This window comes from Poecilia reticulata, chromosome 9 (assembly GCF_904066995.2).
Source record: "Poecilia reticulata chromosome 9, P_reticulata-male-v2, whole genome shotgun sequence".
Classification (NCBI taxonomy): Eukaryota; Metazoa; Chordata; class Actinopteri; order Cyprinodontiformes; family Poeciliidae; genus Poecilia; species Poecilia reticulata.
In genome coordinates this window covers 27,213,453-27,237,510 of record NC_088838.1, presented here as the reverse complement: position 1 = coordinate 27,237,510, position 24,058 = coordinate 27,213,453, and the positions used below count along the sequence as shown (strand labels likewise).

The 24,058-nt window shown below is 36.1% G+C and overlaps 1 protein-coding gene across 1 annotated transcript in view; it reads right to left on the bottom strand.

Moving 5' to 3' along the window:
• Window positions 1–24,058, bottom strand: part of LOC103469947 (transmembrane protein 132B) — a 243,194-nt gene that overhangs the window by 8,479 nt on the left and 210,657 nt on the right. The window contains exons 9-11 of the mRNA XM_008418032.3: window positions 3,248–3,453; window positions 652–715; window positions 105–236 (exon numbers count right to left, since the gene is read on the bottom strand). Of these exons, the coding sequence (XP_008416254.2) occupies window positions 105–236; window positions 652–715; window positions 3,248–3,453 (402 nt within the window). The remainder of the gene's footprint in view (window positions 1–104; window positions 237–651; window positions 716–3,247; window positions 3,454–24,058) is intronic.

Below are 24,058 nucleotides of genomic sequence, written 5' to 3'. Positions count from 1 at the left end.
AGGAGGAGCCCAAACTATTAGGGTGATAGGAAGAAGGCCTTATATTTACTTGGGGGTACGGATAAATTTTGTCTCAACTATTAATGATCATTTTCCACACTTACCTTCAATTGTTCCAAGACCAAAGGAGTGATATCAGCTTGCCAGTCAGTACCCAACATGTAAACCATGTCCCCTCTGGGGTCAGACGGTTCGGCAACAAAATGAGTGAGAACTCGCACCAAAGCATACTGGTACTGGAAAGTGGAGAAGGAGGGTGAGGTATAGTGGACATGGGCTGAGGTCATTCGCCCCAACCCCCCCAACTCATTGATGACCTAATCAATAAAGTTGCAAGTTGACACACAATGAATTGTACTATTTTAAGGCATATGTATTACATAAATCCAGAAACAGATTGTTTGGTGTCATCTACAAGCATTATTGTAAAAAAACAACAAAAACAGTCTCTTTTACCTCCTCCACTGCACAAGTAAATTCATGACATTTTCCTAATCTTTAAAGGTAAATAAACAAACAAACAAAAAAAAACACATTAAATTAAATTAAAAACTGCTAATTGCAGATTATATTCTACAAAACTCTATTAAGCAAAAACAAACAAAAACTACCTTTAATAGCATGACTCGGTGAAATTCAATCAAATGATACCTGTAGGGTGCAGCCTTTACCCTTTCTGTCATCATCTTCATCATCCTCGCTGTCCCTGGTGGGTCTGTAAGAACAGAAGAAGATAAATGAGATTGAAAATTGAAAGAGGATGAGATAATCTGGTAATTAAAAGCCCTTCCAATACTCTAAATGCAGCTCCAGCTAATCCATACAAAACACTCTCCTAATAATAAGACTTTTAGTCAACAGAAAGCTCATTTAATTTCATTAATTTTAACACATTCTACCTGAAGTATATATTTCTGGGTGTGACTGATCTTTGTGTGTCCAATATAACCCAAAATAGGAGGGTATGTCTTTACTGTTTTCTTAAGTTGGAAACACTTTTCCCGACCCCAATAAGGGACAAGGGTGTAAAGAAAATGAATGGATGGATGGATGGATGGATGGATGGATGGATGGATGGATGGATGGATGGATGGATGGATGGATGGATGGATGGATGGATGGATGGATGGATGGATGGATGGATGGATGGATGGATGGATGGACGGACGGACGGACGGACGGACGGACGGACGGAAACACTTTTTTTCTGGAACCAGAATCCAACTGAGCACTCTTGTGCTCTTGCAGACGGGATTAATGGGTTACAGTTTCCAAATTCTCAGTTTTGTTTTTGTTTGGTTTTCAACCTGAAAAGCACATAACTTCTAATAATATATTTGAAGGAACAAATAACAATTTGTAGTGGGGAAGAAGTGCAGTATGGGTAGCAAATCCTCAACTAAGAGTTTTTAGAATATTCTATTAAGTGTTGGAAATTTTGTAGTCTTTCCTCCAGATTCTCTTATAGTTTCAACTCCCAAATAGGGACAAATAAATACACAATCTTCCTTCTCTGCCTCCCTCTGTGAAATATCTAGCCAGCACTCAGAACTGCGTGTGAGTCTCATAACCGTCCTTGCTCCAGTGTTGTTCTGGTAATATTACACAAATCCTTATTCCATTTCCCAGAGCCCCAGTCACACATGTGTTTGCAAGAATGTCCCTAATAGTTCTTGTGTTTTACTCGGAGAGAGTGTGGGGAGGGATATGGAGTGTGCGCGCGCGTGTGTGTGTGTGTATGAAACAGCCTGAGCACATTGGTCGGTGGCCACCTGAGCAAAAATTGGCAAATTGAAAAATAGACCTAGCTGAGCAGAGTGGAAAGATGGTGATATGGGAATAACACAAAGCACATCAGTGATGGAGCTCATAGATAAATATGTGTATATACAAATGCCTAAAATATATACTATGCGGGAAGAGATGGACAATAGAAAAGGACATTTAACCCAGTGATAACTAGATTTTTACCCTAAGAGGTTCGTGTGAGCAGAAGATCACACACACTGAAAACTACAAAATACAAACGATAAGAAGCAGGAACTCGGTATGCAAAATGTGATGATGGTGTAACAATCCTCTAGACTTTTCTGTTTCAATATTTTCTGATCTATTTGAGTGATGCATGATGCTGATCAAAACATTTTAGCTGCATACATTACCTGACATATAAAACTATTATATGTATGTGTATTGTTACACTTTTATAGTTAAACCAGATGTTTATTCTCTGTGTAAAATGACACAACCTTCTGTTCCATGTCAGTTCTCAAGCGTCTGTGTCCTGCATGTTTCAGAAGTTTCTCTGAATCAGCACACCTGAATCAAATGACTTTGTAGTTGACATGTTCCTGGAGAATTTCATGACATTCTGGGGAGTTAAACTATTTGAATCAGCTGTGTTGGAGCAGGAACACATCTAAAACATGCAGGACAGCAGCCTTCGAGGACTGACTTTGGCTATCCATGGTTTACACTGCAAAACAGATCATGAAAAAATAACAACTGTTTAGGCCTAGCCTTTTAGACCTACATTTCCAGGTGGGGAATGGTTTAGAATAATGGACAAATAGATGGTTGAAGTGAAAGCTCACACATGACACTTCATGGTATGTGAAAAGGTTAAAGTTTATGGGTAGTTTCCCGTCTTGAGGTGAGGCCTGGGTGCTGAAGATAAGGATGCATTGTCTTGGGGTTTTTGCAGAGCTGAAGATGCCTCTGTCCAATGTTTGTGTAAATGTGTGTGAAGGAAGCATAAATAGTGAGAGAGTTTCTGAGTTAGAAGCATCGTACCTTATTGTCTTCTCCTTGATGATAAAGCCTTGAAATGAACATTTGTGAGTTGATTCTGCCTTGAATTTTTCTTTAACGGTAATTTTCCTTACAGAACTGTTCAATTATCTGCAATCTTTTCCTTTCTTTATTAATTAACAAATGTCTAAGTTAGTCTAATAAGAGCAAAATATATGACAGAAAAATCTTCAAACTGCTAATTCCCATTGCTGGCATTACCTGTTCAGAAAAATGTTTGTAAAAACTTTTTTTTTTATCCATGATAAAAACGAATAACAAACCGAGGAAGCAGAATGCCATCTGACAGAGCAATTGCTTTTGCAGGCTGAATGTGAGGATTTTGTGTGAAATGCATTACATTTTGAGGAACTAACAGACCCAAATGCTTTCATCCTCCACAGTGGGATCCCCCGCCCCACATCACTCACTCCCTGAGGTCAGACAGGTAAATTACCTCTTGTTGGTGGTGATCGGCACCCTCCAGCCTTTGACCTGGCTCAGCTCGGTATCTGACACATCTATCTGCAGGGGTAGCTTGGGAACCCAGACAGTGAGCAGCAGCTGAGCAGACAGGTGGAGGTAGGTGAAGTTTACTGCCAGGGACTGTCTACCCCGCATTTCTTTGCCGTTCACCAGAACCTGGTCGCAGTTTAAGGAAACCTGAAAAAGGGGAAGCGGAGAAAAGAAGATGAGAAATGAGTTTCCCTGATGTGTGAAGCAGCATGGGTGAAGGATCTTACATTTTACACCGGGATGGGTGATTTTCACTCAGCCGTAGCAATAGTAGACATTTGTTTTGCTCACAGTCCAGAGAAACTGTCCCTTACAGTACATCTTTTTTCTAAAGGCAAATTCAAAATTTATCACACATTGCTTCTCCTTTGTATTCATCATTCCCAAAACTGTCTAATAAAGCAACATTTTGAGTTATATTTCGCACAATTTTTAACTCTGTGTTGCAAATCAGCTGCTTTCTATAAAGGGCACAAGGATCATTTATATACACATTTTTAAATCAAATTGTGGTTTTGTTGCTGGGATTAACCTAGAAAAGTCTTTTTGGGGGGTGGGTGGGTAAATATAAACCAGTGCTCTTTCTGTACAGTGCAACGTTTCCGTGCTGGTGTCCTTACACAAACGTTTGATCTCTAAAGAGGTTAGCATTTTGTTCATCAAAGCCAAACCATTTCTGCTCTATAGGCTCGTACCTCTGAATATTTTTCAATTTAACTTTGCCTCTGTGTGCTCACGCTCGACCAACATAAAAGGAAATGTGGCCAACTCATCTCCTTCCTGCTCCGTCTTTTCAGTTTCTCCTTTTCTTCTCCTAATTTTAACCTTATTTCTATCTATTCTAACATCCACAATTTTCCTCTCCTGATCCTCTTTTACTTTTGTCTTCGCTGTACCCTCCCCCATCTTTTCAGTCTCCCTCTTCGTCTTCCTCCCTTTCTAAAACCTGATTTACCGCTTGTTAACATCAAAGGGATGTTTGACTGTTGGTGCCCCAAACCATTTCTTCAAATCATTTTTTTTTATTTTCCAGGTATAAATGAGTGTAAAAAAAAAAAAAAGCTAGGCTACTGTAGGAGGGTTTCCAATGAAGGTTTACGGCAACAGAAGTCATGGTAGAGGACTTGCTTTAACTGGTGGTCAAGTGTGTAATTTAGTTCATAGGTTTGGTGAATTTGTTCACAGAAATTAGTTTCAGGTTAACCAGAAAAGTTTGAGGAAATATTTCCACAGCTTTTTGTAGGAGAGGCAAAAGGTGTCTCTCCAAAAACACAAAACATACCATACAGTACACTGAAGGGTTGATGATGATATAAGAACACAATTTCTTTTTTACACATTTCCAAATTTGTCTGTTTTTTATGTTTTATTTTCAAAATCTAAAACAAAAAAATGACTTGCTCAAGAATCCACAGAATTTCTAACTCAATATTTGCAGTAATTTACTTCACTGTGGTGCCTTTTTGAATTCAGCCACTACTTGCAAAAACTGCTGAGCATCCAACAAAATAAAAGCCAGTCTTTGTTTTGATCATAAATTACTGAAAACCCAAAGGTGACAGAGAACCTGCAACAGCTGCCAGAAATTTAATATTGCACATACCTTAAGCTAGCTGATCTAAAAACCTGCTTTGTGCAAGTAAAAAGATGAAGAAATGATGGTAATTCTGTGAAACATCAAGCTCTGCCATGCCAATGGAGCCTGTGATGAGCCCCTGTTTTGTACAGTCTGTTATTGGGGAAATGGATGTAAATGTACATTATGGTACATTGTCAGTACAGAGTAGTGTTGGGCAGATTACTGTGAAAATGTAACTAGCCTCAATTGCAAGTTATTATATTTAAAATGTAAAGCAACATAGCAATCACAGATAATTTATAAAAGTAATGTAACAAATAACATTTGGTTACCAATTATGTAATTATATAAAATTTGAATAAAATCAACCCTCATGACTGCGATTGTTAATGATTTTTAAATGTTTAAACCTGTAAGTGTCATCAGTGTCAAACAACTCCTTCTGAAATCATTTTAACACATTAAAAAATAGTTGCAGCTTAACAACAATACAATAACAGCTTAAGATTAAGTTGAGACTTTAATACATATAAAATGATTTTGAGGTAACATTCAGGTCAAAACTTAAATCAACTGCTAAATCTGGTTGTTTGGTTTCATTTAAAAAATCCTCTGATTCAGTGGGGGAAAAAAATCTTCCACCTCCATCTAAAAGAAAAGTTTGTTGTCATAAGACAAGAAGCAACATTGGGCTTCACAGTGGGAGCTCCAGGTTATGAAAAGGCAGAGTAAACTGTAAAATGTAACAAATTAGCATATATCCTCACTCAGTTTTATTATGCAATTAAATTACAGAACACCGTCACATATCATAAGTTACTCCCCAGCCGTAGGAGTTGGGAAGTCGAGTTTTATTTCCACCATTTCATTTTGTATGATATGTAAATTGTGAAGCTTTTGACAACTGTTGTTTTTAAATGTGCTATTCAAATAAATTTGGCATTGACATTGAAATAGGACCAGGTAAGTCAACTTTGCTGACGCATCTTTTGTGTTTGTAATAATCTTTGGGACTTGGTTTTGTGTTTTGCTTCATTTTTAGGATTTGTTTTGCTTGTTTTGCTTTTCCCAAACCTTAAGACTGTCTTGGGATAAAAGTTCAGTTCCCCCATATGGCCTTATAAATCAGAAGGTAATCTGTGTGAGTAACTCTTAATTAGTGTCATCCGAGCTTCTGCATAGCATAGAATGAGATAAAGTAAAATTATCAGGTAATTTCACTGATATTTAAATAGAGCTTGTGTATATTGTGGAGCTGTGGTCCGTGTGTTGGAGGAAGTTTGATGTCTCTGAGCTGCACCATGACTTAAAGAAACCTTTGGCCACCTAACTTGGGTGGAGATCATATTATGCTGTGCTGCAGTTTCATGTGTACACAGCACTGGAGATATCAGCAGATACCCTTTTAAAATAAATATTAATGTTTTGCTGTTTGTGTGTGTTTTCTCGGCAGAGTTATAGAGGAAAGAGCAAAAATGTGCTCTGAGGCGATGCCAGATTCATGAAGTTGAAACGTTGACACTCACTGAAAAAATTAACGCATTTATATTCCCATACACATTAATGTCACACAGGAACGACTGGGGACAACGCTGCATGAGTGGCAGTATTAAAAATATGCTTTGAACCTTTCTAATTATTGAAATGTGTTTACTCTTTAAAAATTAATATTTTTTTTACAAATCAGGCAATGCATGAAGAACACTTTAAAATATTTGAGATTTTCTGTAATTTTCCGTTTCATCGTTGTATCTGCTTAAAGCACATTTCCTCTGAGATTAATGCTCCTGTAAATGGTTTCTGTTTAATGAACTATTATCACTTTACTACTGTAGAAAACATGGCTTAGAGGAAAACTGTTGTTGTTGACACCTGGTAAGAAACTTTGCATATTGATTGACAAGTATAAAATACAGATTAAGTGAACGATGAAGTCAATGTGCTGCACTTTATAACAGGCCTTTAAATTATTTTAATCAAATCTCACTTAAAAAAAATACTCCTACACTTTCAATGCAACTCCTTCGCAGTGCTGATATAATCCACTGCATAATGCTTCTTCAATTCCAGAGTGCAATTAAATTGGATAATAACCTCATATCTGAGTTAACTTTGTTCTGTATTAAATTATTTTGCTGAGACTGTTTATTTCAGCTCTGAAAACTAGAACAATTAATTATCTGTTTTTATTTTAGGTTAAACAAAAGACAGGGATTTACACATGTGTTGTCCCAAATTCACTCAGACTTTGCTGGATGTATTTAGATAGCTTCCCTCAAACTACTTCATGACTCTGGATGATTATCCATTGTGCAAACATGTGAGCGGTGTTTGAGGACTAAGGGCTGAATTTCTGGTAAAACTGGGTTGAATAAGTATTAAACAGCAGAACTACCGAGAATTTTGCCATTGTTGATTCTGAGAATTACTTCTTATTTCAATTTTTCCCACCGAATAAAAGAAATCAAAATAAAGGTTAGACTTTTCTAAAAATTTCACTTGGAGTATGTGTTACTGCAATAAAGGATTAATGCAATTTTAGGCTTTTTACACATCTTTACCAACAGAAACAACAAATTTGTGTAACAACGCCGTGTGTAAATGCAACACACAGCGTGTTATGTTTTGCAATCCACAAGCTGAGCTGCAGTTTTTAGGACACTGAAGAATGGATTTAAACTTGGAAAGAACAAGACAAAAAGGAGAGCAAAGGGAAAAGCAAAGCAAAAAAATAAATGAACAGAAGGAGAGAATGGCAAAGAATAGAAATGAAAAAACAACTCAGAGAAAGTTGCAGAGAATGAGCAAAAAGTGTAGATCTCAGCAGTCGGGACTTGTTGAAAGAACAGGTCTGAAAAAACTATCTTCACTATCAAATACCGCAAACGACTGAACAACAACAGAACAAACGATTGCTGAAAAGTTGTTCAACGTACCTGCAGTTCAAGAGATTGGAGAGAACCTACATTTAAAAGTTTCTTAGCAGTTACACCTAGAGATGTTCACAGTTTTTTTCTTAAACCAATAAAAAACAAACAGATGTGTGATCAATAAGATGTTACACAAGCGCAAAAAGTATTAGTGTTTTTACTGCTTATGTTTAAAAATGCAATTTTGTCCCCCTCTTTGTGGACTGAAAGTGTTGGAATTGCTTCAACTATAACAAAAGTTGGTCTTTAGAAGAAAAAAAAACTGTAAACTATTCTTTTTTTTTGTAGAACTGCAAGGAAAAATGAAATGTAGCCGGCCTGTGTCTATGTAAATCTTTATAGACTTGTTATTAAAGTTATCTGTGAATGGATTTACTGTATGTACATGCTTAGATTTTAATTAGTGTGTCAACAGTTAAGTTACAAGATTATGTAGGCAGAAAGCTTGTTGTTGGTGTTGAGGTCACTGTTTTAAAGGCATAATGCATTACTTTAATAGACATTACGTTTTTACCTAACATAACTCTGACATTAATATCAAACATAATTTGTCTTGCAATTAACATTTTAAAATATCATTGGTAATTAACTACAGGCTAACAAGGTTAATAGATTATCACACAGTTTTACTTTTTAAAAAGCTGTTGCTAAAGTCACAGCAGTATAAAGGTTGTCCCTCTAGTGGTTAGTGTTTGTTTCAAAACTGATCTGATGGGAAAGACTATTGTTGTGTGCAAGTTGTCCAAAAAGTAGCTTGCCTGCTACATGCAAAGACGTCTCAAATGCTAATGTCAGTGTCCACAGATCACATTTCTAAAGAAGTATTTTTTTCAAAAAAGTTACTTGAATAATCAGGGATTCCGAAAACACTTGAAAGCTGAATGAGTATAACAGGGTTTTACACAAATCTGGTGGTGGAATAACCTAAACATATGAAAAACTAGTATGTGTTATTGAGGTCATATGTCTATTTATTCAATAATTTGTCAGCTGAATTGAAAACATTGCTTATTTTGTCAATTTCTATTTTTTGAATAAATTGTGTTTAATTGCGACTAAATACAGACTCTGCAGTTAACTAAATTTAAAAAAAAGAGTTCCACCACTATCATGTAAAGAAACTACATTGGATTTCGTTTTAGTCCATTAAATCTATGTTTTCTAGTGTAAAGTGAAAAAATATCAGTGGACCCCTAATGCAATGCTCGACTTTTATTCAGCCAGTGAATTTCTGCACCAGTCTGAGCAACAAAGAAGTGAAGTTAAAGATAGCAAGAAAACAATCTATAAAATATTTATATACGTTGGAGTTTTTCATTTGTTTTAGTACATTTAGCACCTAATACCCAAACCACAGAATGTGTTAACTGTGCCCATCCTTCACTTAACTTTTCTTCCCATCCTTAAAATCTACCCAGAAGTCCCAAAACTCAGCCACCCACTCAAACCCATTGCCAAAAACTCCTTAGGCCAAGTCATTTATTTACATCTGTATTCATTTCCCTTTAAGCTAAGTGATCCGTCTGAATTTACAGTTACTGCTCTCTTCCTGCTGCCAATCTCTGTGTGAAATTTTCTCAGTTAGTCTGCATCAGATATACATTTTCTCAGTATAAAGCCGTTCATCCATCTCCCTCACTCTCATGTTCCACTTCGCAAACTTTTCTTTGTATCCCCCTTCTTCATCCTCCACCTCTCCTCTCCACTTCTTTCCCCACTCATATCAGTGCCTTAAGCAATCCAATCCATCTAACTTTAGGAATGCTATCATCCAATTGGAGCCCACACAGAGGAAGAGGAAGGCTCTGGGGGACAGACAAACCAACTATCTGATGGTATTGAGCCCCACGTGTCTGCCGTTTCAGAAACCCACAAAGGCCAATCGCCTCTTCACAGTTTCATATGGCTGTAATTTAGGCGCGTTTTATTTTCCTACCCACACATTCACACAGGCACTCTCAAGCACTGGAGTACCGTCATTAGCAGGCTATAGCCACATATATTATTCTGTGGCAGCTTAGATAATAGCAAGTTGATGGAGAGAGCGAATGGCAGGTGCCGGGACACGCAAACGCTCACAAGTTAGTGTCTTATCTCTGGGCCTGTCATTTTGAATTTGTAAAAGTGTGGAGTCAAACATTCTCTAATGGCCATTTACACTCTGCTTTTCTTCAGCATGAAAGTCTGTAATTAAGAGATGGAGAGTGACAGTTGGAAAGTGAGCTAAATGGTGAAACAGGAGTGTTGCTGGAGGATATGTGCAAAATAAAAGATACATAAAAAAATGACACAAAGTAACTAGCACTGACCTAGTAACTGCTGCCATTTAGAAATATATATTTGACATGGAAAGTATGATTAGTTTTAGGGTTACTTAAGTCACTATTTACATTCTCCTACTTCAGAATATTGAGTTGTTTGGCCTGTGTTTACTGTAAGTTTTAAAGTAAGTTATCCAAAAAACAGCACAAAGTTAAATTATGGTATCCCTTCTTTTTTCTTTGAAACATTTCTAACTTTGACTCTCGTGTCTGTTGGAGAGGTCTTAAGGGTTTAAAAGAAAAGTAGCGAATGGACTGGGGTGTAAGTTTTTTTTTTTTTTAAAGTTCCTTGGCCCTATGCAAATTAGAATGGTTATTAGCATAGGGATATAAGTCAAAGCTGCCCCCAATATGTCTGTTTGTAGGGTCCTATTGTGGCCTGGGTGTGTGTGTGTGAGTGTGTCTGTCTGAATGTGTGTCGGGCTTATATTAGTGAAAGAGATGCTTAAGTATTTGGATGTATTTGTTGATTTTTTTTGCACAAGCTTAAAGAAAACTGTAACTTTTCCCAAAGTTAAACGAATTCATGTCTAATTATCCTCTCCAGCATTTGTCGTATCATGTCCTTACAATTAGATATTTGAAATAATTAGGTAGGTTTCTATTTTGTAGAATAAAGAACCGAGTATGGTTTCAACAGATGTGGGAGTGTCTCAGACACGGTATTTTTGAAACACATCAGACAATGTACTTGCATGCTTCAGATTTGTATCTATTTAGTCGTGGGTATTGCCGTGTCCTCTGACATTTGCATATTTACAGCCTAAGTTAGAAAAAGTCACAGCTAATGCAGACAGGCAACAATTATTGTGTTATTATTGAAATATATTTTTTTATTATCCAAGTCTGACTGTTAGTAATACCTTTATAAACATTATATGGTTGGTTGTCTTTGTTTCGTATATGTTGTGAAGAACAAATGCACCAAAAAATTCTGCATTCTGGCACAAAACAATAGTTGTTTATTTATTAGTTGTTCTCTTTAAACCACTCAAGTAGTATTCATCTGAAACAGTCACTAACTAATTTTTGGGGGTTTAAACCTAAGCTGGCTCAAACCCACAACCATAATTTGGTTGCTTTTCATGCTCTATTTTTAGATTGTAAATGCAAAACTTTAGTTATGAAAGATAAATTAACAGCTTGTGTCTTTAAAGCAAAAGCTCCTCTGGATTGAGTCTAAAATTAGTAGTTGAACTATTTCAGATTTGAGTTGATGGTGGAAATTAAACAGAGCATGAACCTGAATACCAGTAATGAGTCATCATAGCAGAATCCTATATCTGCAGAAGAAACTACCAAAAAGAAAAAAAAAACTAGTCAGTGTTGTACTAATATTTTACACGGACACAGACCAAAATGACATTGTTCTGTAGGATGGCTCAGTGTCAAATATGTTCTTATGAGTTCAGCTATCCAAACTGGGATGAGAAAAGAGCCGCCTCTTCTTAAGTCAAGGGCAACAATCTGAGGTGGTTCAGATCCCTGATTAGAGAGCCTCTTGGCCGCTTCTCATTCAAGGATTGGCAGGCGTGTCCTGCAGAGGGGAGTCTGAGGTAGGACACAGAACTCACCAGAGGGATTAAATATCTGATAAATATCCTAGAGAAGTGGAACATACTGAAGGTTTTATTCATAATAACTACTTCAATGTGTGCTTGTATGTACGTATGCATATTAATGCATGTATGAATATTTGCTTGCAATATGTGTAACATGATTTCTGAAAAATAAAATGCACAGAAAATCAGTCAAACTAAGTATTTTTGTGCTTTTACTTATCTTATTTCAGTATGTTAGACACAAAATGTGAAGGTGAATCTATAATACATTTTTTACATTTTGTCCAATATCAGCTCAAGTGACAAAAATAAATCAATTCTACCAACTTTCTACCAACCTCAACATACTTTCCCCATAGTAATGCCAGCACATCTGCCTTTAAGGTAACTTCATTGTGAGAGTAATAATATGCATCTTGAGTGCTCAGTTCATCCAAGGACAAATTAGTGTGAACCTGTAAGTGGGTTCTGTCCAGCCTATTTGTTCAGCGCAGCGCTAATCAGGCTTTTGATTACCTGCTTGTACCATGTCAGCGTCTGCCCTCTCAATTTTACACTACATGGTTTCACAACATTTAGCGAGGGATGCTTAAGTGGATGTAAACATTAGGGGCGTAGCATGAGAAAGAGTAGATGCCTGACCTCTGTAAAGGCAGCTCCACTGCTTGGCCTTTCCCGTGATAATAAACCCTGCAGCAGATGCCAAACGCTGGCTGCTAACAAGAATATAGTAGGAAAGGCAGAAATACTGCAGCTGATTAGGGCAGTGCACTTCTTTTTTTCCCCCTCATTGCTTCTTTTTTCTGTTTTCAAAGTCAAATTTCTTGGCTGAACATGAAGAAAAATAATACAAATATTAACAAAGGACAGAATAGGTGCAGAATGAATCGATTGCAGAATAATGTAGTATTGGACTGCGAGATCTGACTGGAATTTCCTGGCTCTCCCGTGTAGAGCTTTAGAGGACACATCTGATGAAATCTCAGTGGTAAACCCAACAGATATTATAGATCCAAACCAGAAACGGGGTCCACAGCTCCCCTAGGAAGAGCTGCTAGGTGGGAGGATGGGGCTCTGCATTGCTTTATACTCTGAAACCTTAAGCTGGACTGGATAAGGGGTCAATAATTTAAATCTTACTTAACATTGTGAACAGCAAAATACCAAATTAAAACATATATATATATAAAGGGAGAATTGTGTTTATTTGAAAATGCTCAACATTGTCCCAACTTAGAAGTAGAAAACATATCTAAGTGTGAAACGTAAATCAATAAATCAGCACTTCAAGTGCTTTCAAGCTAATGAGTAACTTTAAAATGCAATTTTGTGACAGAAGAGCCTTCTGAGTGACACCCTACTACCAAATCTATTGATGTCCGCGCAGGACATTAAATCTATCTGCTCTCTACAGCAATCTTCTTTTGTTTTCCATGATGAATCTTAAGCTGCAACTTTTTTTCTCTGTCCGAACTAAATGAAGGAGAATGTTTGTTTTTTTTACATTTGCAGGTGGTATTATTTTATACAGTGTAACTCTCCTTCCATCCATCTACTGTGTGTAGCAGTAGCTTACTATGATTTTTTCTGCCTAACCAAATGCCGAGAACACAAACTTTAAGCTGACTTAGAGGTTGAGAGACCCTGACAGACCTCGTCATCAGATTTACAGCTTTAATTAAACGTAAACACAGTAACACAGTAAGACCTACACTTTCACTGTCTGGGTTTCTAGTGTCAAAGCTATTTGGGGAAATGGGTGTGCCGACATTTGCACATATTAGAGTAACACTGCTGGTCAGAATCAGAGCTTAAATGTGTTTCACATCAACCATTTGAATGCACCCTGGCTTTCACAAACAACTTCTAAATACTTGTATAGGATGCTGGTCTATTAAGTCTCCAAGCCACTGAACTTAGACAACATTTCTCTTGAACTGAAATTAACATTGAACTTTGAGTTTTATTCAACATTCATTGAAAGGTTCTCTAAGAAGTTCCTTGACATGTAACCAGGTGAAAACCATGAACAATGGCTTAGTTGTGCATTTAGGCCGATAAAACGTGATGAGGTGTAACACAGGACACTATTGTATTGAAATTATCAATAGGAGGATGTTGACTTTGTTGGATTTCAACATAGTAATTAGCGGTTAATTGTCTATTGACTGAGGCCAGTATGTTTCATGGAGGTAAGCAGAAAAGTGTGACATGGAGGCTTCAGAACACAGAAAACATGAATTCAACCTAACCTGCACAACACAAAGACACACTTAAAACATGAACACGTCCATTATATGTATCTTATTATTATTATTATTGTGTCTCTTCCATTTTACTTCATGTTTTTTATGTTTATTAATCCTTTAATAGTTTTCTCCTTTTTTCATATCCAAGTTAAAATTAATGTTTTTGTAGTTTCGGTGATTAAACCTTTTGAACTTACTGATTACGAGATTAAAACAAACAAGCTATTACTATCCAAAACTATACATAAATAAATGAATAATTCTTTAATTAACCTAAAAGATAGCTTAGCTTCATGGTTCAGTGCTGCAGTTGATTGTTCTGAATTGGCACTACATGTATAGACTGAATTGAACTGAATCCTATTTGGTAATAGTCATCTCGGATAATGTAATGAAGATAGCATAGGAAACAAATTTGCATAATGTAGAATAAAAACAAAAGCTACTTGTCACCTGAGTATAAATGCAGCATTAAAGTGTGAAGCATGCGTTAAAAGGACATTTGTGTGATACTTCAGGATTTTCCTTGTGTGAAATTGCCACGTTTTACTCTCTGGTAGTTTTTGTCACTATAGGCAAGTGTTGAACAGTTTATGGGGATCCACTGTGGGGCATTCACGGCTTTGCTGATTTAACAACAAAACCTCTTTCTACATCATAAGAAGTGAATTGCTGGGGTGTTAAAAAATAGCTTCAGACACCTTCAAGGTCGCAGCTCACACAGATAGATGTTGTGTGTTGCCAATGGTCTGTTTAAATGTTGTGTGCATCAAATTGCAGGCTATATCCTAAGCCTGTTACCGCTAAATGGAAAAAGTGTGAGTTTAGAGTGTTGTATAGTGTATTGGTGTGTGTGTGTGAGTGTGCATCTGTGTATGTCCTCTGTCTTTAATCCATTTTAGTTTTCATTTCCTTCCCAGGCATTTCAAATGATCCAGGGCACCAAGACAGAACCCCATCCTTCTCAATATTTTTACGTAATTTTTGTAAGTTATTTTCTTGCTTCCTTTTCCACCCCCCTCTAATTATTTAACTCACTGCAGTAGACTTCATTAAATGTGGCATGACAATGCTTGTAAATCCTAAAATACTTCAAAGAGAATGGTTACTGCATACAACTCCAGAGTCCAAGCAAAATTAGGACTGCACGTTTCAGGAGAACATTGAAAAATTAATAACCAGCTCTGAATGGTAATCTGTCTCCTCTTTTTACTGTGTGAGAATTTAATGTGGGGAAAGTTTTAATGTTGCCCACATAACAGTGTGAAGTAAGATTAACTGAGAGCTGGTTATTTTTGGACATTTTTAAATTCTGCCTAATAGTTTCAACATTTGGTTACACAAGACAAAGCTATGTTACATAACTATTTGATTAAAAAAATCTGAAATCAGTCTCATAACTGTACATTTTAATTCAATGAATTCAAAATGCCTCCACTAGATATTTATTTTGAATGTCACAAAAAATACTTGCAGATTTGCAAGCTCTTATAGAAAATGCATAAATTAATATATTAGTTGCAAAAAGATAATTGTGTATTCATTAGCCTCATACTTACTTCCTGGAAAGAATGGAAGAAAACATGGCGCATCAGTGGTACAGCTGGATTGCCTACATTCCGGATTAGCTTTAGCCTAATCCAGAATGGCTAAAGCTAATCCGCCTGTGTTGTCGGCTATATCTGAATTTAAACATTAGTTGTGAATCTAATATATTAATTGATTTTGATGGTTGATATAATTGCTCTGTTGTGATTTTTAACTGATGGATTTGATGAAGTTAAACATTCATGATTAATCTCAAAAACATTGTGGTTGATTCATGATGTTTGCTTGTATTTATTATTATTTTTTTGGAATTTAGGTACAATTATTTATATAAATTTAAATGATACACATTAGCAATATTTATTTGTTTTTATTCTTTTTTTATGGTTGTTTAATGGTTTTTACCTGCTTCTGATCAGCTATAAGAGAAATGTCCGGTAACACCGGTAAAGAAGTCTTTATGAATGTTTATGACTGTTGTCATGAAGTGTCATTTGGTAAATAATGACACTTTTAATGCAAAGTTGCTCCAAAAGTTCTGCCAACTTTGCATGATTTTGTAAATAATGTCAATTTAATGCGAAATTGGCATTTTTAATGGACTTTCAATGCAACTTTTAGAGCAACTTTGCATTAAAAGTGTCATTATTTACCAAATGACACTTCATGTCAACAGTCATAAACATTCATAAAGACTTCTTTAAGTTCATGACAGATGTTATGTCATGTTTATGACAGTGTCATGTCAGTCTTATGAACACCCCTTCAAATAAAGTGTTACCAAATGTCCTGATGCTGATAAATAAATGGAGGATAAATGAAAAACAAACAAAAAAACTGCTAGGTTCATCAATTTTCAAGTGGGAAAACTGCCCAAATTAAAGGAGAACTACACAGTTTCTTAGAACAATGGGGTTTGCCAGCAATAAAAGCTGCAGCAGCATGAGGAGATAAAAAGGAAGCAATTATTTGATGGATATTTGAATGTTTAAGTTTCCTTCTGATAATATCCAATGTCTTATAATCGAAGCAATGTCAGTAACGAGAAATAACTTTAAGCCCAAACGGGGGTAGTGGGTCCATGTCAATAAGGTCTACTTATCATTTTTGTTTATTCTTCAGCATAACTTGATACGCCACCGTTGCTGACTTAGACACAAAGGATTACTGTAAATGCACATACATTAGTTCGAAAAAGGGGAAACAGCTTCATCAGCACACATGTAAATTATTTTATTTTGCTTAACTCTATATTTTAATGCAGCATGTCATATTAAAAGGACATACACTTGCAAACTCAGCTGTCACTTTGCTTTTTTCTTGTGAGTGGACACATAATATATACATTGACACAAACCCTAAAAGACATAGTTGTCACTTGCGAGGGTTCGGCAATACCTGAAGACGTAGAGAAGATACTGAGCAGAATTTTATTTAACTGAACAAATGGAGAAATGGACATAGCAAAGTTTTAACCCTGGCCTCTCAAAAGTTCAGTCTGTACAATGTGGCTACACAATAGCAAAATATGCATATGAAAAATAAAATTTTGAAATAGTGTTTGTGAAAACATCAACCATTTCATTAAACCTTTGTAAAAGCAGAAAAAGTGTGTGTCTCTGGAAGAGCAGATCTGTTTTAAAGCAATGCCGATAGATATGTTGTCCAAAAAATTATTACATTTTCAGGAAAATTGTGCAGCTTTCTTTTGAGCTCGACTTATTTGCTATACCAATAAGTTCAGATACAAAATAGTTCAAAATGCTGTACATAATAAAAACATAAACAAGCAAAACAAAACGAAGAATTACATTACAGTGGCAAAATAAAGCAATGAAAAATTGGAGTCTAGTCTAAAAGTAATCTATTTTCCCCTTACTTATCAAAAGTCACGCTAAGCAAGCCTTGGTTTGCTTGGTTTAAAGGAATGCAGTGTTTTGGACATTTTGCAGTTTTCAGAAGTTTGTTCCAGATTAGTGGAGCATAAAAGTTGAATGATGCTTCTCCATGTTTGGTTCTGGTTATGCAGAACAGACCAGAACCAGAAGACCTGAGGGGTTCTGGAAGGTTGGTACAATCACAACAGGTCTTTCATATATTTTGGTGCTACTTAGCCATTTATAAACAGAAGTATTTTAAAGCCAATTGTCTGAGCTACAGGCAGCCAATGTAAGAAAATCATTAGGTCATTTTATATATATACAATTACGCTCCTTGCAGACTTATCCTAAATGTGAAGCTACTCACTGACATACACACATATATGTGTGTGTATGAAAACTGTCTTCATTCAGCCCAGCACAGGAAATGTGGCAAACATCTCTAAAGACATACAAATTTAAAGGAGCATTGATATGAGGAAAAACAACAAAAAGCTCAACCAATTTATTTTTTTTTCATTTATGAACAGCTTCCTAAAAAAGTGACATGTTGAAATTTATTATATATATATATATATTCTTTTACATCATTAGTTGGCAATCAAATCCTTGTTATAATTTCAGACCAACACGTTGCATCTTTCCATCCATGGTTTCTCTGTTAATGTTTACTTGCACAACAGTAGAACTCCACCACAGTCTATCCAGCCAATTAACCTGAAGCCAAAACATATTTTAAATGGTTTCGCAGTTTTAAAGGTGGTTTAGCAATTTTTAACATGTAAAGAAAGAAAAATAATGCTTTCCTGTTCCTTCTTCATGGAGATGCATTCACATCCTTCGCAAGTACACTACCTAATCACACACTCACTGAATACACAGGGACACAAAGATCGCCCAGCAGGCACACCCATGGGGTTTGATCAGAAACCAGTCATACCCCATGGGTGTGCAGGGACCCCTTTAATGATGTCATTACTAATTCAATTTGACTAGGAAGAAAATGGGAATAGAGAAATGTGCATGTGTGTATCTACATGCACTTGTGCATACACTATGTGTAGGCGCGTGTTTAGGACATAAGCAAATTAGGAATTGATGCATCAGCTGTCTAATAAAGCAGCTGTAGAGTTTGACACGAACATGACTAAAGTCAGATACGGCTTTTGTCTTTAGAAAGGATGAGGTTTTAACTAAAGGAAACCCATTTCTCAAGAAATTAAAGGATATTTAATATTTGTTTTAAAGATAATCGGAGAATGTCAAACCGTTTCATTTTATATTTTAACTCTGTAGTAGATGCTGCCTCTGTGACTCAGTTTCAGTGTAAATTGCAAGATGCAGATAGAATTGCGACCACCAACCTCCAGCTCAGATGCCTGTGACATACAGTTTTTTATCATGTAGTTTTGATGGGTGGAGTGTGGGATTGAATTTAGAGCAGCCGTTCCTACATGCATTGAAAAGTGCCGTTAAAGAACGTGCTACATCAGAGTTTGAAGAAACAAAGCAGACATCAATCAATTTGATGCTGGTTTCTGAAGGTTATTCACATTTTCCTGTCAACAAAGGTGGAAGAGCATATCAGTGTTAAAACTCAAGGAAGGACAGTTTGTAGAGAGCTGAGGCGATACACTGTCACTGTACCTGAATACAAAAGAGACAGAAGAAGAAGTCGTTTGAAGTAGGCTGGTCAAGGAAAATGGTTATGTCTAAAATCTGTCATTTTTTCTACAGCTACATTTGCTGAATGTGTAATTTCATGAAGTCAACCTGCATTAACATTTAATGGCAGATTTTTATTCCAGTAACGGTGTGCATGAACCATGGTTTGGTACAGACCTGGGTTATAAGGTCACGGTTTTGTTTTTGTTCAACACAGCAGATAAACAGAAAAAAGTATAGATTTTTTCTTTTCTCTCTCTTTTTAGGGAAACAAAATCCTCCCAAAACTAAAGGCACTTTAGTGATCGCATCTAATTTGAATGAAATATTGCCCTGCAAACAAGACAAGTTCTTTATGTCATAAAAAAAATAGTCAATGAAAGTAACAAGTAACATTTGAGTTAATTTTACCTTAAATTGCCATAAAAGGTAAAGCAAAACAAAAATGAATAATTTGATAGGAAAACCCCAAGTGGTGCATGACTGGGCTACTGGCGATTCTGTCTACAGGAATAACTAAATAACTGGTGGTATATTATACTGAGTTACTAGGTAGGTGCAAGACATAAACTCAAAATTAAAATACATAATGGCTTGCCATAATTCCACCATGTGCTTCTTGCTGCAATTACTGTATCATTTGAAGCTTAAACATTTTGTGCAATGCTGATTAAAAACAAACAGGTTTAAACTGGTAAGAACTGCTTCTCAAAATCTCTTTGTAAAGTTCTATAGCTACAGTAAGTAAATTGTGTAGAAAATTATTTTGTACATATTCCAAAATTATTTAATTAAAACACACTTATTCATTTCACTGAAAAGCTACTTTTAAGTTAGCTTTGTCTTATTTTAAGTGTATTTGGACTAGAAACCAGACAAAAGTACTTGATCAGATTTTGTGTTTTTGCAGGTAAGAAAAGGTTATTAGCAGAATATGGCTAATTGTGTCCCATCTGCTAAGCCACAAACTCTGTGTGACGTATTTCCTCCTTTGGCCATTTTCTCTCTATAGATGTCAAATTGCAGTCTATTTTTTCTTTGACTCTTCTGCGACATTGACAACAGTAAACCTCATTCGAAGCATTTCGCCAAGCACACAGCAGTCATTTTTAAATCTTATTACTTATTACTTATTAGACTTTGTGAATGAACAATAAAAAGTGGTTGAACTTGAGTCGAAGTAAAACTCAACTCAAGCACCCAGCTGTTTAGCATCTTTCTGCATTCAATTTCATGACACGCAGTCCTAAAAGAAAGGGAAGGCATTCAGATATGCTGATGTGTGGCTGTCCATCTAAATTCACTTGTCCTTTTTTATTTCCCCTGGTTCTCAGATCTATCTTCTCGTCCCCCTTCTCCTCTCCTCATTGATCAATTTGTCATCTTCTCACCACCTCATCCTATCTTCCCTCCGTTCACCTCTCCGGCTTTGCGTGAGGTCAGGATAATGGTACTAATTTGTGTGTATGCGTGCGCTCGTCCCCTGTCTGTCCCCTACTGGCAGTGACACTGCTGACCTGCGCATACTGCTGTGTCAACAGCAGCAGCTCATACTCAGATCACAGATGACAAAAACCTCAAGGGGCCTTAACAAGATAGTTTACACTTTCAGAGAATGTGACAAGAAGGAAGTTAATGTCCATGCTGTACTTTGATGTTGCTTATGTTGCTGTCAGGGATGAATGGGTTAAACCGAGAAACAAGAGGTGGATGGGGGGAATCAGCACCGGTTTATTGCAGCGCAGTGACGAGTTTAGCCAGTCATTTTCATACGTTCATTATCTGGGAGGGAAGCTGTGCTACTCCCTGCGCCAACATTTATCTACTGTGAGTAATTACACAAAAGGTTAGCTGATGGAGGTGATTTGAAACCAAATGAAAATCTCATCTCCTTCGGATTATTGATTACAATTTGTTAATTCCAAAAGCAGAGAAAGTTGTTGTTTTTTTCCCCTCATAGGAGGCATTTTATTTAGCTGAGGAAAAGAATAACGTGAGTAGAACAAAAACCAAACATGTGAAGCTGGTTGTAATAGTTAAAAGGAATTGATTCCTATTACAATTATTACTTATTTTCTAGTTCTTTTTGGCTTTTTCCATCACAGCAGAAGAGAGATTCGTAGAGTTCTGTGAAGGTGCAGATTTTCCGTTAGTGTGGTTAATCTTCAGTATTATGCCTCAGTGTTTATAAGTTAAAAGACTAATGCAGTGTGTCCCATTTCAGCTGCTACCAGCAGTTCGGCTGGATTTTAAGATTAGTTACATCCAGAGGCATCGTTCTCTCAAAACATTTGCAGCGCTCATTTGGACACGCTGGCTTTTATGGCATCAAATAAAACAAGATGAATGCAATTAAAGGTCTCATTTATTTTGGTCAGTATGTTGTTTTATTTGTTGAAGTAAAACAATAAGATTACAGCCCTGCACTTATGTGTTTTTTTTTTTTTTTCATGAGCATATGTTAGAGTCTACACTTTTTTTAATGCATCAACTCACGTGGTTTTGACTGCATTTATATGTCACGATTTGCATTAAATTGGGACAAACTGAGTTTCATTTGTCCGATACTCTCATCTTCCTTTCCTATCCAGATCCAATCAGGCGCCATCTGTCTCTTCTCTTATTATTTTCCTCTTTTCAGTCATCCACATAAAAAGATGCACCATATTGTGCCATAAAACAACTTGAAGTCTGATGATTGAGCTTTATCCTTAATCATTTGTAAATAAATTAGAGAATGTGTTTTGCTTTTCATTTTCCATTCATCTTTGTGATAATATTTAGTCTTAGATAAAGTAAATCTTGCAGACATTTTAAAAAAAAGTGTTTTATTGTTTCCAAACCAGCTGAATGAAGACCTTTTGCTTTCCACTCACTTTTACTTCCACTAATGGAAACGACTGCTCCACCTACTTTTGAATCACATGCTTGTTATTATATCTTAAAAATAACTGTAACTGGCCATTAAAAGGTTAAAATTCATGAATATTTATTGTGCATGGTAAGGACTTAATTCAATTATGGCAGTCTTGTACAACATTTTTGAAAGATCCTGTGTATTGATCCATAATATTACTATGGTACTCTTTTAAATGACTTAATAGACAGATGGAGTACAAAATGTCATGACTATAGTTAGAATAGGTGACTATGTTTAAACATAGATGAAACAGAATCTGAAAATACAAAACTGACTCAACTTGTGTTTTTTAGCAAATACATCAAATACAAATATTCAGAACAGGCACTCCAAACACATACTGTAACACCACCTATGAATATGTTGGAAATTGTTGATTACAGTCTTGTTATTGATGTGCAACAAATATAAAATAAGATTTGCCTCATTCTATTGATTTACAAAATACCCTTTACTTGTATTAACTCCGAGGGAGATGTCTGGGAATATTATGCCCAATAAATGCAAACCTGCTGTCAGCAGCTGTCTTGCTTTGCTTCGCATGAAAACAAGAAACCGCTGACGACGTGCGCACTAAGAAGTTGGAGTCCAGGAATTCTCAGTAAGCTAAAAAGCCTCTCTGCTCAAGCAAAGAAGCAGGTAAAGTTGGAGCAAAGACAGAAATGTGACGGTGTGTAAGAGATCACGGACCCAATAGGAACATGCAGCATTTCAGATAGAACAATTTAGAAAATTTCAGAACAATTTCATGAACTACAACTTTATTATATATTTTGGTCTAATCCAAAATATTTCAAAATAAAATATATAAAGGTAAAAAGGTTGTAAGTTGGCATCCTAAACTGGCTGTTGAGGGTGTTTTTTTTCTTTTTTGTGAATTCAGCCAAAGAGCAGCATTTATGTCTGTGTGGTTCTACTTGTGCATGTTTTTTTTTTTTTTCTGGGAACACGAGAGAGATTATATGTCAGCTAAAATAGGAAAATCCTTCCACAAAAGTTTCATTCTTGCAGAGAGTATGTATTTCCAGCACAACCTCATGTTGATGATCTGCCTGTCTATGGAGGCATGAAAGACACATGTACTCCGGTATTAACTAGTTCTTTCAAAGAACTGGCTTATTGATCACAACCTGAGTCACCTCATTGTGTCAGTGTAGCTGTTGGTATTTCATTCTTCCTCTCTTTAATCTGACTTTTTGAGCCAAATCCCAGCACAGCGAGACGGTTTAAATGCACAAATCATATTATTTATCTCAGTGTCCCTAAAAGCAGATACCCTAATTTCACCAAATTAATTTGTTTTAAATAAAATGCTTTACAGAGGAAGCTGTGTGTGTTAATACTTCATAATCCCAATCAACTGATTGGCTCCAGCAGAGCTGAAAAACAGAAATCAAACACAAATTGGAGAGACCGCAGCTTTATATCTTTTATGACGAGACATAATTTCATGTATGACAATTTCCACTGTGAATAATTCCAGACAAAGTGTATCTTCATCTCTTCAGCCCAAGATGTAACAGTTACAAAGTGGGATTTTCAAATAAGAGTCAAGACCATGGATGTACAAGGCAGCTGAATACTTTCTCCTCTTTATGCTTTGTATATCCAACACTAAGATGAGCACAGGAAGTGCACTGCTGAATACTTTGTAGGGAACATAGAGAAGCTGTTTCTGTCATCTTAAAAATGTTTTCTCAGTGAAAAATAACAATCGCCTATTTTTCAGTTTTATCTTTTGCAAAAAGGAGATTTTCAGTCTCAACTGAGTCAGTTGAAATTTGACACAAACTTCAGTCGTGACTTTACAGACTTTAACTTTTCTCTACATAGTTAAATAAACATATTTTAAAGAAAAGCAAGTTTCTTCCTAGTTTACTGTAATTTTTGAAAATGTTGAAAATTACCACAATCTCTGGAGACACTTGCAACATAAATCACTGGGCCTGAAGTAGATATTTTCAGTAAAATAGATGTTATTATTTTAAATAATTTGCCAGGTATCTCTTACATTATTCAAAATTTATAAAACTCTCAAAAAGAAGCAAAAGCAGTCACTGGTAATTATTAAGATGCATCTGACAGAATCAGAAAGACT